The sequence below is a fragment of the Apodemus sylvaticus genome, chromosome 17 (genome assembly GCF_947179515.1).
Source record: "Apodemus sylvaticus chromosome 17, mApoSyl1.1, whole genome shotgun sequence".
Taxonomy (NCBI): Eukaryota; Metazoa; Chordata; class Mammalia; order Rodentia; family Muridae; genus Apodemus; species Apodemus sylvaticus.
The window spans coordinates 57,690,354-57,703,799 of NC_067488.1; the positions used below are offsets into that span (position 1 = coordinate 57,690,354).

The 13,446-nt window shown below is 52.9% G+C and overlaps 1 protein-coding gene across 5 annotated transcripts; it reads left to right on the forward strand.

The window, feature by feature from the left end:
• The first annotated feature begins 277 nt into the window (after window positions 1-277).
• On the forward strand, window positions 278-11,433 carry Trabd (TraB domain containing). 5 transcript variants are annotated; one of them, XM_052160612.1, is made up of 10 exons: window positions 278-382; window positions 5,163-5,227; window positions 5,532-5,610; window positions 6,121-6,287; window positions 6,800-6,940; window positions 9,079-9,189; window positions 9,292-9,431; window positions 9,605-9,777; window positions 9,856-9,967; window positions 10,088-11,433. In XM_052160612.1, exons 2-10 carry the CDS (start codon window positions 5,198-5,200, stop codon window positions 10,263-10,265), a joined length of 1,131 nt encoding a protein of 376 aa, XP_052016572.1. In that variant the 5' UTR covers window positions 278-382; window positions 5,163-5,197; the 3' UTR covers window positions 10,266-11,433. The 5 variants fall into 5 exon arrangements, with proteins under 5 accessions (XP_052016572.1, XP_052016576.1, XP_052016574.1 ...); XM_052160616.1 differs by having other exon boundaries at window positions 370-458; XM_052160614.1 differs by lacking the exon at window positions 278-382 and adding an exon at window positions 952-973.
• Window positions 11,434-13,446: the final 2,013 nt, after the last annotated feature.

Genomic DNA, 13,446 nt, shown 5'->3' on the forward strand with positions numbered 1-13,446 from the left:
AAGGGTGCCTCATACGATCCCTAGTTTCTGTCCCAGTTCAGTGCGCGCTGACGGCTCCCTAGACTCCAGGCCAACGTGCGGATGCTTAAAGAACGCAGCCGCGTCGCACAGACTCGGCCGTGAGGGCCAGCACCCCGCAGTGTGCTCTGGGTTGCTCTCTAGGACCTGGGGGCGTCGGGCGGGTAGGCGGGGCCCTGCGCTTAGACCCCGGCGGGGGCGGGGCCGCGCGCGCGCGGCCCTGGGAGGTGTTTCCCGGCATGCTGCGCGGCCCGCACCCTCGGCCTGTCCGGCCCGTCCGGCCGCCCCGCCCCGCCCCGGCCCACCCCGTCAGCCCGGCGACGTGCGCATGGAGGCCGGCTGAGGAGCACCGCCGCCTCGCTCGGTATGCCGTGGGCCTGACCGGGCGGGCGGGGGCTCGTCGCACCTCGACGGCGCGTGCGGGAGGGCGCGGACTTCAGGTGGGGACTGCGAAGACCAGGGGCACGTATCCCACCGGGTCGGGCTGACCCAGGACGGTGGAGATTTTCCTGGGCTCGGGGGTCCCAGAATGAGCCCGGACGCTCCGAAGCACTCCGCTGGCTTTGGGACGTCAAGAGCTTCTTTAGAAGTGGGACAGTCTCCGAGCTTTCGTGCTCCCCAAGCGGAGGGGCTGTAGGTCCGCTGTGCTTGTGAGATGCAGCTGTCCCTGGGCCTCCCTAGGAAGACTCATCTTGCGGTGGCCGTGATGCCGTGGGCAGGATGCCAGCGGGGCTCTGGCACCGTGGACTGGTAGCCAGGAGCCTGCAGGCTCCTCCAGGGCATCTCCAGGTGGACAGAAAGCAGGTCCCAGCAGGGCTGGCTAGGCTTCTTCGTCTCTCTGGTTTGTTTCCCCTTCCGGCCCTGAGCTCTGCCACGCTTAGGTAAAGCACGTCCTGCTGGAGCAGGTTTTCCCGGGTCCTGCAGTGTCCAGGCTTCCAGAAATCGACAAGAGGAGGTCAGGGCTTTTGCACACCCTGTCATTTCTTTCTGTCTTGGCTTTCTGAGTAGGCAGTGAAGGTTTGTCTAGTTTGTCCAGTTGGTCGTGGTCAGCTTTTGACCACTGGTAGGAAGCAAGCTGCCATCTGAGAAACAGGGTTTTTTTTTGTTTGTCTGTTTGTTTTTTAGAGATTGAAAAGCATGATGGGTGTGTCAGTTCAAGGTGGTAACGGGGGTTTTGTGGATTGAGAAACGTACACATTTATTCCTCTTAGTATAGTTTTAGAGGTTGGGAATCCTGGGTAGAATGCTAGTCTTTTGGGTTGCTGATGAAGGCCCTGCCTGTCTTGTCGCCTTTTCTCATTGTGTCCTCCTAGCTGCGTCGTATCTCTTACAAGGACACCAGTCCCATCACGGGTCCTGCCTTATAGCCTCACCTGAGTTCAGTGGTCTCTTAAAACCACTACATGTTGATGTAATTATTTTGAACCTTATATTTTCAGTATATGAATTTGGGTAAGACACACTTAGATGAATAGAACCCAGAAGAGAGGCAGCTGTGGGGCTGGGTAGCTTGACTGACGTGGCTATAGAGCCAGTGCCCAACCTCTCTGGTTACTTTGACCTAGTATGCCAGGGCTGCACCTCTTTGTAGGCCCTGACTTGAATGGGCCTTTTCTGCTCTGTGGGACAACTCTTATCCTCTTAAAACCACAAGACTGCTGGGAATTTTCAGAGGTCTAAGGCTAGTTCCCCTAGAGATTTAGCAGATGCTAAAAGTTCTGTTGTTTAGTTTGTGGAAACATCGTGCCTGGTTGGTAGCAGGCCTGGGAAAGCATCCCTACAGTCCTGCTCATTGGGGAATGCTGGTTGACACAGTCCTACTTATTGGGAAATGCTGGTTGAGGCCTCTTTGACAGAAATCCCAACTCTCTGACTTTACACTATGAAAGTTTACAGCGTGGTCTTGGCCAGGAATAGGTCTGGAAACAGTCTGCTAATGACTGGAGATTTATGAAGAGCTTTGTTCCCTGGGGAGGTTAGGCAGAAGGAAGACACTTCTTATGGCTTGAATATGTCTGAGAAGGATACATGGCGAATGTTGTGAAGGCACAGTGGCCGGATGCTTAAGGCAGTTTGGAAGTGGAGGTCTGCCTCAGCGTGCTCAGCCAGAAAGAATGTTCAGGGTGAGGCAGTATTAGCAACCCAATGAAATTACATCTGACAGGCAGGAAACCAAAGGATCAGAAAATTTGTAGATTTGATAGTGCCAGGTATCCAGAGTCATAGACTTCTGGCTTGAGGGGTGGGGAGAGGCAGTCAGTAGCCTTCTTGCCTGGCCACCCTCCCAACTGTCCCTGCTCTGGATGAGAGGCTGTATCCCAGAGCTGATGTCTGCCTGATGATCCAGGGGCTCAGGGCTCAGCCTGTGGATTCCTCCACCTATCATACAACCAAGGCTGAGACCAGTCCTGCTGAGGACCAGCCATGGAGTCTCCAAGGCTATCTGGAGCCAGTGTTCCAGCTTCGGTGGCCTCTGTACCCCTCAAAGGCTCAGAGGCACCCTGGACAAGCTTTGAAGGGTAGATCTACCAAGCCAACTACAAACCTGGGGCAGCCCCACCTCTTAGAAGGCAGGGCAGGCGGAGCAGACGTGGTTCCTTCTCATTTGCTGGCTACACTGCAGCCTCTGGTTGGCCCGCCCACTTGCACAGGATGTTTTAAGTTTTCATCTCATGCTTTGGCAGCCTGGTGCTTCCGTTAGTAATACTGGTTTGCTTCTGTGTGTTTAGCCAGACCAAGGGTGATCCTCTCCTTTTTCACTGTTAGTTGCTGTTTGGGTTACCCTCCCTGCCCCTGAATGGGGTTCCATGAGTGGAAGGGACAGTCCTTACCCTGTCCTGGAAGGCAGGTTCTTCAGGGCCCTCCCCACACACTTCCTTGTTCCTGTTTCTTTGAAGCCCTTAATTCTGTCAATGAAAGGTGAAGGGTGAACTCCGCGCACAGATGCCAGTGTTTACTGTTGACTTGGCTGTGCACAGGCTCTGAGCCAGCCACGGCAGCGCCCAGATGTGCTGACCTTTACATAAAATATCCAGGCTGGGTTTTAGGACAGGTTCCAGACTAGAGGAGGCAGAGCAGTATGGTAAGCTGGTTGCCTCTAACAGCCATAGCCAGGAACATAAGGTTTCAGAGGCTATCTCAGGGTCTCTGCTCCCCGCTACCTTAGAACCCAGGCTGGCCCTGTCACGGCTCTTCTTGTACAAGACTCACAGTGCTTAGGATTTGCCCCATTTTCATATTGGACACGGCATTAGGCTCGATTGTACCCTGAGAGACCCGAAGTCACATTTGCACAGTGGGACCAGAGAAACTGCAGAGCAGACAGGAAGCCGGAAGGTGTGAGACTTGTGAGGACAGAAGGGGCGGGTCAAAGCGAACCCAGGTGTCCCCAGGGTCTACCACACCCCCATGCTGACATAGCTCTTTCCAGAACACAGGTCCCTCAGTACACATCAAAACAGAATCATCCTTTCTAGCTGTGCCTGAAGGAAAACTAAAATATTCTAGTTCCTTAACATTATAAAATCTAGAGGTTTTATACCTCCTGCCTTTTTTTTTTTTTTTTTTTTTTTTTTTTTTTTTTGTAATTTTCAGGACACAGTGTCGCTGTATAGCCCTGGGTATCCTGGAACTCATTCTGTAGACCAGAGATCTGCCTGCCTCTGCCTCCTGAGTACTAGGATCAAAGGTGTGTGCCACCATTCCCCATGTATACTGCTTTTAGAAGAACTGGTGTTTGGTCTCTGCTGGCGTACAACCACCTGCAACTCTGGCTTTAGGGTATTTCTTTCCTGTGGGCACAAATCACACAGAGAAACATAAATACACATGTTTGCTAATATAATTTTAAAAAGCATTACTATGCCCAGGGATCAGATTTTTCAAGCTTGTCATTTTTAAAGAGCTTTCTTTAGCCTGGACCATTGTATCTGCTGGGTGTTCCTGTCCTGAGTACTCAGCTCCTGGGAGATGTGTAATAATTACACTGTTGGAGTACGCGCGCACACATGCCCTTGTTAAAGCAACATATATAAAACAAATATAACATTGTTTATAAGTAGCTTGTGTATTATGATTGATGATTTTATTTTATTTGAGGAAATAGCTTCTATAATTCATGAAGCCCACTAGCATGGAACCAAAATGCCTAGACTTGCTTTTGCTAAAACTATGTTGTTTGGGGAAGCTGGGAGATGACAGTACTGCCCTTGCAGAGGACCTGAGTTCAGTTTCCAACACTTATCTTAGCTGCCTCACAGCCACCTGTGACTCTAGCTCCAGGGTAATCTGTCCCTGTGGCCTCCACAGGAACCCAAACACTTGTGCACATACACACATACAGACGCACATACATGACTCTGTGTGTGTGTGTGTGTATGCAGCTGCCAGGTAGGCAGTGTCTCATTGGCAGATACATGATGTCTGTTGACCTTGCTGTACCATAATCTGAAGCTCCCTTTGCCCCCTTTGATCAGTGTGGTACTCTTCCCTCTGTACCGTCTGGTCCTCTTGGCCCCCAACCTTGGGGCTCCCAGTAGCACAGTAAAGATCCACAATGCCATGGGCTGGTTACCAGGGTACTACCCCTTGTCAGGTTTCTACAACAGCTTCTTCCACGTTAGGCATCTTTGTCTTTTAAACTAGAAAAACGATCTTGGCTCCTCAAGATGCTAACTGTTGTCTTGCTTAGCCTTCCTCCATCTGGCTGGCAGCCAAATGGTTGTGGCCATCGTTATAAAAAAAATGGAGAGACTCCTTGAAGTGGCTTCTTACCATGGGGGACAGCAACCACAGCACTGTGCCCTACAACAATCCCAGAGGAGTTAGTACAACTCCTCAGAGAGATGCAGGTTAGCTTCACTATATCTGCACCTGTCGTGGGCCAAAGCCCTGTATGCCAGAGACAACTTCTACACATAGTCATCTGTATGTTGCTCAAGGACACTGCTGGCCTCTTACCAGTCAGGCACATTCCAAAAGGACCTCAAATAGCACATATATGCCAGGAGGCAGCCAGTGATACTGGGACAGGAATGCTGAAGTCCTGTCCTAAGGGACATTCAAGACTGGCCCAGTCCTGTTGTCACAGTAATCCTTGATCCTGGCCCTGGGACCCCAGGTAAGGACTGTATCTGTCTCCTCAGGCATCCTGCATCAATCAGGAAGCTGCTGTCCAGCCATGGAAGGAGAGGAGAAGCCGGCCCAAGAGGTAAGGGGAACTGGGGAGTGATGGAACATCTTCCTAAACAACCTTTGTCCCAAGCCTGCAACATCTGCCACTGCACACAGGAGGATGAGGGGCCCAGTGTGGTCCCTTGGGTCCTTTCAACTGCTTCTCTGCATATACTTAATAACTGGGATTTTTTATAGTCCAGCAAGAAGTACCTTCATGGGAAAGCCCTGAGGCAAATGGCCCTCTTGAGCTTGCTTGAAGTACAACATGTCTGGAGTGTGCTTGACCCGTGGGGTGAGGCCCAGGTGTTTGGGCACTTACTTGAACTCTCCCTCTGCAGGGTGACATGGAATCTGTGGTAACAGCAGGAGCCTCAGAAACAGTGCCAAGGGTGGTTTCTGGAGACCCTCAGAACATCTGTATGTTTTCCTTCCGGACTTGGTATAGCCACAGTGCTGGGCCTCAGGGAGGGGGCGGGACTGGCAGTGGCTTGCCCAGCTGTGGGGAGGGAGGAAAGGCAGCAGGAATCCCTCAGAACAGCTCACATCTGCACAGGGCCTCTGCTTGAGCCCAAGTCTGTCCATACACCAGAGTGAGACACTTCTAGGGGCACTAGTCACCCCTGGACCCCATCCTCAGCACTCTGATATGACAGTTTGGGTCTAGTTGAGGGTGATGAAAAAGTTTCTGCCGAGGCCCCTCAGATAGTACTCTGTTCACACATGTGATCAGGTGGCTTGTCCGGTCATCTGCGTAAGCCAGTTGTGTGGAATACACTGCCCGCCAGAGATTGAGCCCACTGGGATACAATTCTCACCTGACTGGAAAGAGTCTGTCGCTGGTGTATAGGCAGCAGTGCCCTGGCGTCAGCCCCCTCACACCGAGGCATCAGCCCTCACACCGTGTCTTAGCTTTGGCTGTCATTGCAGCTGATGTGGACGCCTTCAACCTGCTCCTGGAGATGAAACTGAAACGACGGCGGGAACGCCCCAACCTTCCACGGACTGTGACCCAGCTAGTGGCCGAGGATGGGAGCAGGGTGTACGTGGTGGGCACTGCTCACTTCAGTGACGATAGCAAGAGGGATGTAGTGAAGGTAAGCACTGTCTCCCCCCCCCTCCCTTTTTGAAGATTTATTTATTATATACACAGTGCTCTGCCTGCATATATTCCTGCAGGCCAGAAGAGGGCACCAGATCTCATTACAGATGGTTGTAGGCCACCAGGAGGTTGCTGGGAATTGAACTCAGGACCTCTGGAACAGCAGCCCAAGCCCTTGTATTGCTGTGCTTCTGCCAGTCTGAACTCCAGGGACACAGGCCAGGGCAACCAGGCAGGAACTGTTCAGCAGGCATTCCTAGCTCTGGATCCTCCGGGATGATAAGTGCTGCTTCCTGCTGCACAACTCAGGGCCTCCTGCCCTTTCTTCATCTTAACAAGTAAAGCACCACACAGCCTTCTTTAGTTGCTTTTTCACTAGAACTTGTCACTGAAGCCACACAGGCCCTTAGCACTGGCTGCCCCCTGGTGTGGGCTCCTGGTCCAGGTGGAGCTGCCCTGTGGAAATCAGTAGGGTGGGTCTGCCAGAGTGTGGCACTTGCTTTACAGACTATCCGGGAGGTGCAGCCTGATGTGGTTGTCGTGGAACTCTGTCAGTACCGCGTGTCCATGCTGAAGATGGACGAGAGAACGCTGCTGCGAGAGGCCAAGGAGGTCAGCCTGGAGAAGCTGCAACAGGCTGTCAGGCAGGTGCGCAGGGGAGCGGGCCGTGGGCCGTGGGGACCTGACCCGCTGCCTTTCTCTGTACAGGAGCCAAGACTCAGAGCCTCCTGTGATCTGATGACAGGCTCCTCACTGGGGCGGCCTTCTGGTCAGTGCCATAGTACCCTGGTTGCTAGCTCACTCCCTCACTGGGAGAGGATAGAGGCTGAGAGAGGAGGTGAATAAGGTTCCACTACCAGACAGGAACAGGGTAGAGCTGAAGCCTCTGCTCTGCTCAGCTGACGTGGTCTGAGCATTGTCCGGGCCACCACGCTGCTGTCTGACTCCTGTCTTCCACATTGCCCCAGCCCTCCTGGGCTAGGAGATGCAGCATGTGGTAGCACATCGTGTGCTCTTAGTGTTCAGAGGCCAGCAGGCATGCCTGGCCTCAGCTGCAGCGTGCTCCTTTTTTGAAGGAAACAAATGTTAAAGTGTCATGTGAGTGTCCTCAGACATGCTGAACCCCTTCACCCTGGAATCTCCCAGACAAGGGATGTCACCATAAACCATTCCTGGTGTCTTAGTCAGGGTTTCTATTCCTGCACAGACATCATGACCAAGAAGCAAGTTGGGGAGGAAAGGGTTTATTGAGCTTAGACTTCCACGTTGCAGTTCATCACTAACGGAAGTCAGGACTGGAACTCAAGCAGGTCAGGAAGCAGGAGCTGATGCAGAGGCCATGGAGGGATGTTTCTTACTGGCTTGCTTCCCTGGCCTGCTCAGCCTGCTCTCTTATAGAACCCAAGAACACCAGCCCAAAGGTGGTACCACCCACAAGGGGCCCTCCCCCATGATCACTAATTGAGAAAATGCCTCACAGTTGGATCTCATGGAGGCACTTCCCCAACTGAAACTCCTTTCTCTGTGATAACTCCAGCCTGTGTTAAGTTGACACTCAAAACCAGCCAGTACACCTGGATATCCAGTAAAAGGAAGTCACTGTCCCATCAGGTGTGATCCCTTGTGATCCCACCAGTCGTGTGTTGCCCTTGTCCCTGTGCCCCAGCCCCACATACACCCTCCTCAAAACAGAGGACCTATACTCTACTGACAACTGACAGGCCATGTGCTCACGGCTAGGCCCGTCTGTGAGGGCCAGGTAAAGGCCAACGAGAGGCTGGCACCTGCTGCCCCTCAGACCCTCGAGGAGTCTCCAGCAACAGTATGTGATAGCATCCACAGGTACTGTCCACCAGGAGGCCATGTGGACCCAGCTGACCTCTTCAGCTCTAGTTCCTACTAGTCAGTTGGTACTGCCTGACTCATGACACCCACAAGCCAAGTGTGATGGTACACACCCTTTATCTCAGCACTTGGGAGTCAGTGACAGGTGGATCTCTTGAGTTCAAGGGTAGCCTGGTCTTCTAAGCAAGTTCCAAGCTAACGAGTGCTTCATTTTAAAAAATAGACAATATTAAAAAAGAAACAAGACCTCTGCCCCACGTAAGTCTCATGGCCAGCCTAGACTCTGCACTCTATCCCCCAAGTCAGGTAAGTGAGGACATATCCATTGGGTGAATTATCACCAGGTCTCTCTCAAAGGGCACTTTAAATGATTCAAGAGGCAGACCTCCTGGGAAGGTAGAGCAGACGGTCCACCCAGGGCTTACGGGGTGATCCTTCTAAGCCATTCTATGCCAGCTTTATCAGCCATGCAGGGTTGAGTTTTCAGCACACTGACCCACACCTCAGGGTCTGTCCAGCCTGGCCAGACCAGAGGCAGCCAGTGCTGTGGCCCCTGCAGATGTTAGGGTAGGGACCACATTGCCCTTCACAGACACAGGCAGCAAGTACTGACGTTCCCTGTTAGGTGCTAGACTCCAGTCTGTGCTCAGATCAGCCTGTGCCTCAGCTGCCTTCTCAGGAGCTCCCAGCAGGTAGCCCCTTTTCAACATCTTTGACCATCCTATAAGGAAAACTGGTCTTCTGAGGAAACACATTTGAATGATTCTTAAGGTCAAGAGGACCAGCTGTTGCGACCCTCTTGATACCAGTATGCCCTGCCCCTTGACACTGGAAGGGCCTGAGAACGGTCATGGGCTGCGGCCTGGCTCAGGCCCCACTGTCCATGCACTGCTTTGCCTGCTCACTCTGCACTGGAGCTGACGTGGTTCCTCTTCCTGCAGAATGGGCTCATGTCTGGACTCATGCAGATGCTGCTGCTGAAGGTGTCTGCTCACATCACCGAGCAGCTCGGCATGGCCCCTGGTGGCGAGTTCAGGGAGGCCTTCAAGGAGGTGGGTGCTCGGCATGGTTGAGAGGATTTGTGGACACGTTGGAAGGGGCTGGTAGGATCTACCCATGGCTTCACGAGTCCTAATACCCAGCCTCTTCCTTAGGCCAGCAAGGTACCATTCTGCAAATTCCACCTGGGTGACAGACCGATCCCAGTCACCTTTAAGAGGGCCATTGCTGCACTCTCCTTCTGGCAGAAAGTCAAGCTGGCCTGGGGCCTCTGCTTCCTGTCAGACCCAATCAGGTAGGAAGGCCAGTCTCCCTGGCCTGGCCGTGGCCCGTTCACGCCTACACCTGCTGTGTGTGCTGACCCAGCCCCTCGCCTACTGCTTGTTACCCTCCCACCATGTGCTCTGCCCCAGTCCCTGTTCACCCTCACACACACACACCAGCCAGCAACATGCCCTCTGCCCCCAGCAAGGACGATGTGGAGCGCTGCAAGCAGAAAGACCTGTTGGAGCAGATGATGGCAGAGATGATTGGGGAGTTTCCTGACTTGCATCGAACCATCGTCTCGGAGCGTGATATCTACCTGACCTATATGCTGCGGCAGGCCGCACGGCGCCTTGAGCTTCCCCGAGCCTCTGATGGTGATGGAAAGGTCAGGGTGGGAACTCCCAAAAATCTGGTTCCTGTGCCTGCCACTGATTTTTGCCCTCCCCTGACAGCTGAGCCCAGGAAGTGTGTCCCATCTGTGGTTGTGGGTGTCGTTGGCATGGGTCATGTGCCTGGCATTGAGAAGAACTGGAGTACTGACCTCAACATCCAGGAGATCATGACGTGAGTGCCTTCCCCGCATCACCCCCAATCCCTGTACCTGCACATGGTGGTAACCCACACATGGAAAGATCTCGGGACTGCATGTCCCTGCTAGGCCTGCCATACCTCTCCCTTCCACAGAGTTCCCCCACCGTCCATCTCGGGCAGAGTGTCGCGGGTCGCTGTGAAGGCCGCCTTCTTTGGTCTGCTGGGCTACAGCCTATACTGGATGGGCCGTCGAACCATGAACCTGGTCCTATCACTGCCTGTTACGCAGCTCTGCCTCCAGAGGGTGAGCGAAGCCCGGCCGGGCCGGTAGGAGGACCGTTCAAGGAAGAGACTGCCCCCGGGGCTCTGCTCTGCATTGAGTCTGGTGCTCCCGAGGAGCTGGCACCACCTGTCTGGGGACGTCCCTGGGTACAGATACATCCAAGCCACCCCCTATGGGGGCCTAGGCCAGGCCTTCCCTGCCTTCCCCATGCCCTGCCCACCCAAATAAAGAATATTTAACTGTCTGAGCTCAGGCTTCCCAGCAGCCCCACACACTGTAGGGCCACCTATGGGCATCAGGGCCATCCACAGTGTCAGGACCCAGCGGCCTAGTTCCAAAAGGACCAGAAGCTGAGGGGAGGCACTGAGGCCCCGCCCTTAACCCAGGTGGGTCTGGCCAGCTGTTGCTCTACCTACCTCACCGTGCCTTGTGCTCTGGCCAGCAGGAGCACTGGGCCTGAGTGCGTCTCACTGTGGGTTTGGGGCTGGCGAGTCTTGGGGCTGGGTGTCCATGCACCTCCTCCCTGGGTGTGTAGGGCCTCCGCCTGGCTTGGACATGCATGTGGCATTGCCAGCTGCATCTCTGCCTGCAGAGTTTGTGGTTTGTTTTTGTGGGGTTTTGTTTTCTGTTTTTGTTTTTTGTTTTTAATATCAAAAAGTTTTTTACTCAGGTAATTTTGACGTCAAAGAGAAAACAAACTGAAGCAAATATCAGGAAATACAAGCCTTAAATCCAGGGAGGACAAAGAAGTCGTCTTTCTATTTGTGTCTGTGTGCCCTGATTGGGCAGTGTATGTCAGAGTCGGCTTGGGGGTCCAGGCCAGCCCCTGCTAGACGCCGCTACTGCTCAGAGTGGTTGGGGCTGCCTCAGATAGGAGCCTGCCAGGCTGCTCTAGGTGCTGGGGCCTTGGCCTGATTGCTGCGCATTAGGTGGGATACCCAGACTGCACTGAGGGCAGTAGGCACCCACTATGGGCCACGAACCTAGGGCTGGGGTTGGCTTGTGGACACCCAGCTGTTCATGTGGACAGGCTGTGGCTCCTGGCATACTGCAAGGCCTGGCAAGACCAAGACCACACTGATTGTCCTTGTGTGTTGACTGCCAAATCAGGTGAACCACTGAGCTGCGCAGGGGGTACAGGGCTGGCTGGGCTGTGTACTTCTGTCTCACACTCGTGGATTCATTCCCTAGAAAGAAATAAATTTTAATTTTGGAAGCTCCCGCTTTGTGAAGTGTATGGAAATGGGACTCAGGTGATGGGGGACTGGCTTCCTCTTGTCAGCTGTCCCCAGGTCTGCAGGATGCTGGGGGTACTCCTGCATCCCAGGGGACATACGACCCACCTTCCTGGTGCTCACTAGTGCCTAGTAAAGTTATCTGTGTGCCAGCCAAGGAGAGCCACAGGTGCTCAGCGCCGTGCTCCTCTGGTCCACACTTTACTGCCTGGCACTGGGAGAGGGGGAAGAGCGTAGGAGTGGATCAGAAGATCCTTCAGGTAGGGTGTCCTTGCCTGTGTTGGGAGCATTGAGGCGGAAACAGTTGTATATCATTGCCAGGCCAGAGCAAGGCAGACCCTGAAAGTAGCCAGTGACGTCTGTGTTAGTGGCAGCAGAAAGAAGACAGATGCTCTGGCCAGGGCTAAGGTGCTGCAGGCTGCTGTCACAGGAGAAAAAAACCAAACCCACACACCATCTCCCTCCCGTGCAGAGAGAGAGGGGATTTGATGGTGGTCACAGAGCTCCAGAGGCACACACAGGTTCATTTGCAAGGTTTTGATTTTTGTTCTGTGGGGGGTGTTTTGGGTTTTCTTGTTTGTTCAGTTTTTGTTTTGTTGAGATGGTTTCTCTATGTAGCCCTGGCTGTCCTGGAACTCGTTCTGTAGACCAGGCTGTCCTTGAACTCAGATCCACCTGCCTCTGCCTCCCAAATGCTAGGATCAAAGGCATGTGCCACCACATCTGGCTTCATTGTAGTTTTAGAAGCCCAATGTGGCCCTAGGAAAAGTTCCAGAAATGAATTCTTGAGGTGTAGAAGTGAAGGCAGAGGCTGAAAAAGGTGAAAGACACAGCCAGGAAGGAATGTATGCATCTGTCTGTGCTCTAAGTCTCCTGTTTGAGACTAATAGGTTTCCCTGAGCACTGGATGCTGTCTACCTCTCCATCATCAAGATTCATAACCACCTAGATTGCAAGTGACAGACACAGAATGGGGAGATAAGGAAAGACTACCACTTCAGAGAAAAGTGCTATGTGCAAGGAAAAATGACTTGAGGCACCAATAAGAAGCACTTGGGGACAGAGGACCTAGCATACATCCAGAACCAGGTTTCAGATAGGCTCAGAACCCCAGCTGGAACCATTGTCCAATCTCTGCTTTGCCCTTGCCGTGGTACTATTGCTGACCCAAGTTATTCCTGTATTAAGTCTTGGTGGCCATTCCCACCAGGCCCACAGATCCCAGGAACATTGCCAGGACTTCTGGCCCTTCTCCAGGCAGAACAAATGCCCAACGACAGGCCACTGCATATTACACATTATAAGAACATATTTGTACTTTACTGTAAAAAGGAACCTACATACACACGTTAATAGTGTACTCTGAAGTAAGCATGGAAGCCATCCAAACAGCTGACTCAAGAAGAATGCAGGACTCGGGTGCTTGGTGTTTGAAACCCTGCTACAGAGAGATGATGACGAGAAAAGCATCAATACCGTGAATCTGAGACAAGACTGACCAGAGAGGGTCAAGACTAAACTTTGAAATGACTGTCTTTGCTTACTTACCTATATAATGGCTGGATAGAGATGAGATGAAAAACACATCTTTAGGATGCTAAACTACTGTCTTACATTGTTGACTGTCTGAATAAAACAGTCAAATATTCAATTTTGTTTTTATGCATGGGATGGACAGAATCAGTCAAACCCACAGCACCCGGGGAAGCCGGAAATGACCTTGGCTTCACCAGCAGTTGGGGGCGCCCTGGTAGTATTTTTTAGGAACATCACTCAGCCCGTAGGCACACTTGGAGTAGTCCAGTCTGGCATATGTCGCCTGGGTGGGCGCTTCGGCACGCTGCTGGCTTGGTGCACAGGTGCCAGAAGTTAAACAGGGTCTCCCACCCATCCTGTGCAACGTCACGGAGCCGGAAGTGGACGAACGAGAGGCAACCAATCAGAACCAAGCTTCTGGGCGTGCCTCCCACCAACCCTTAATTGAACGGGGATAA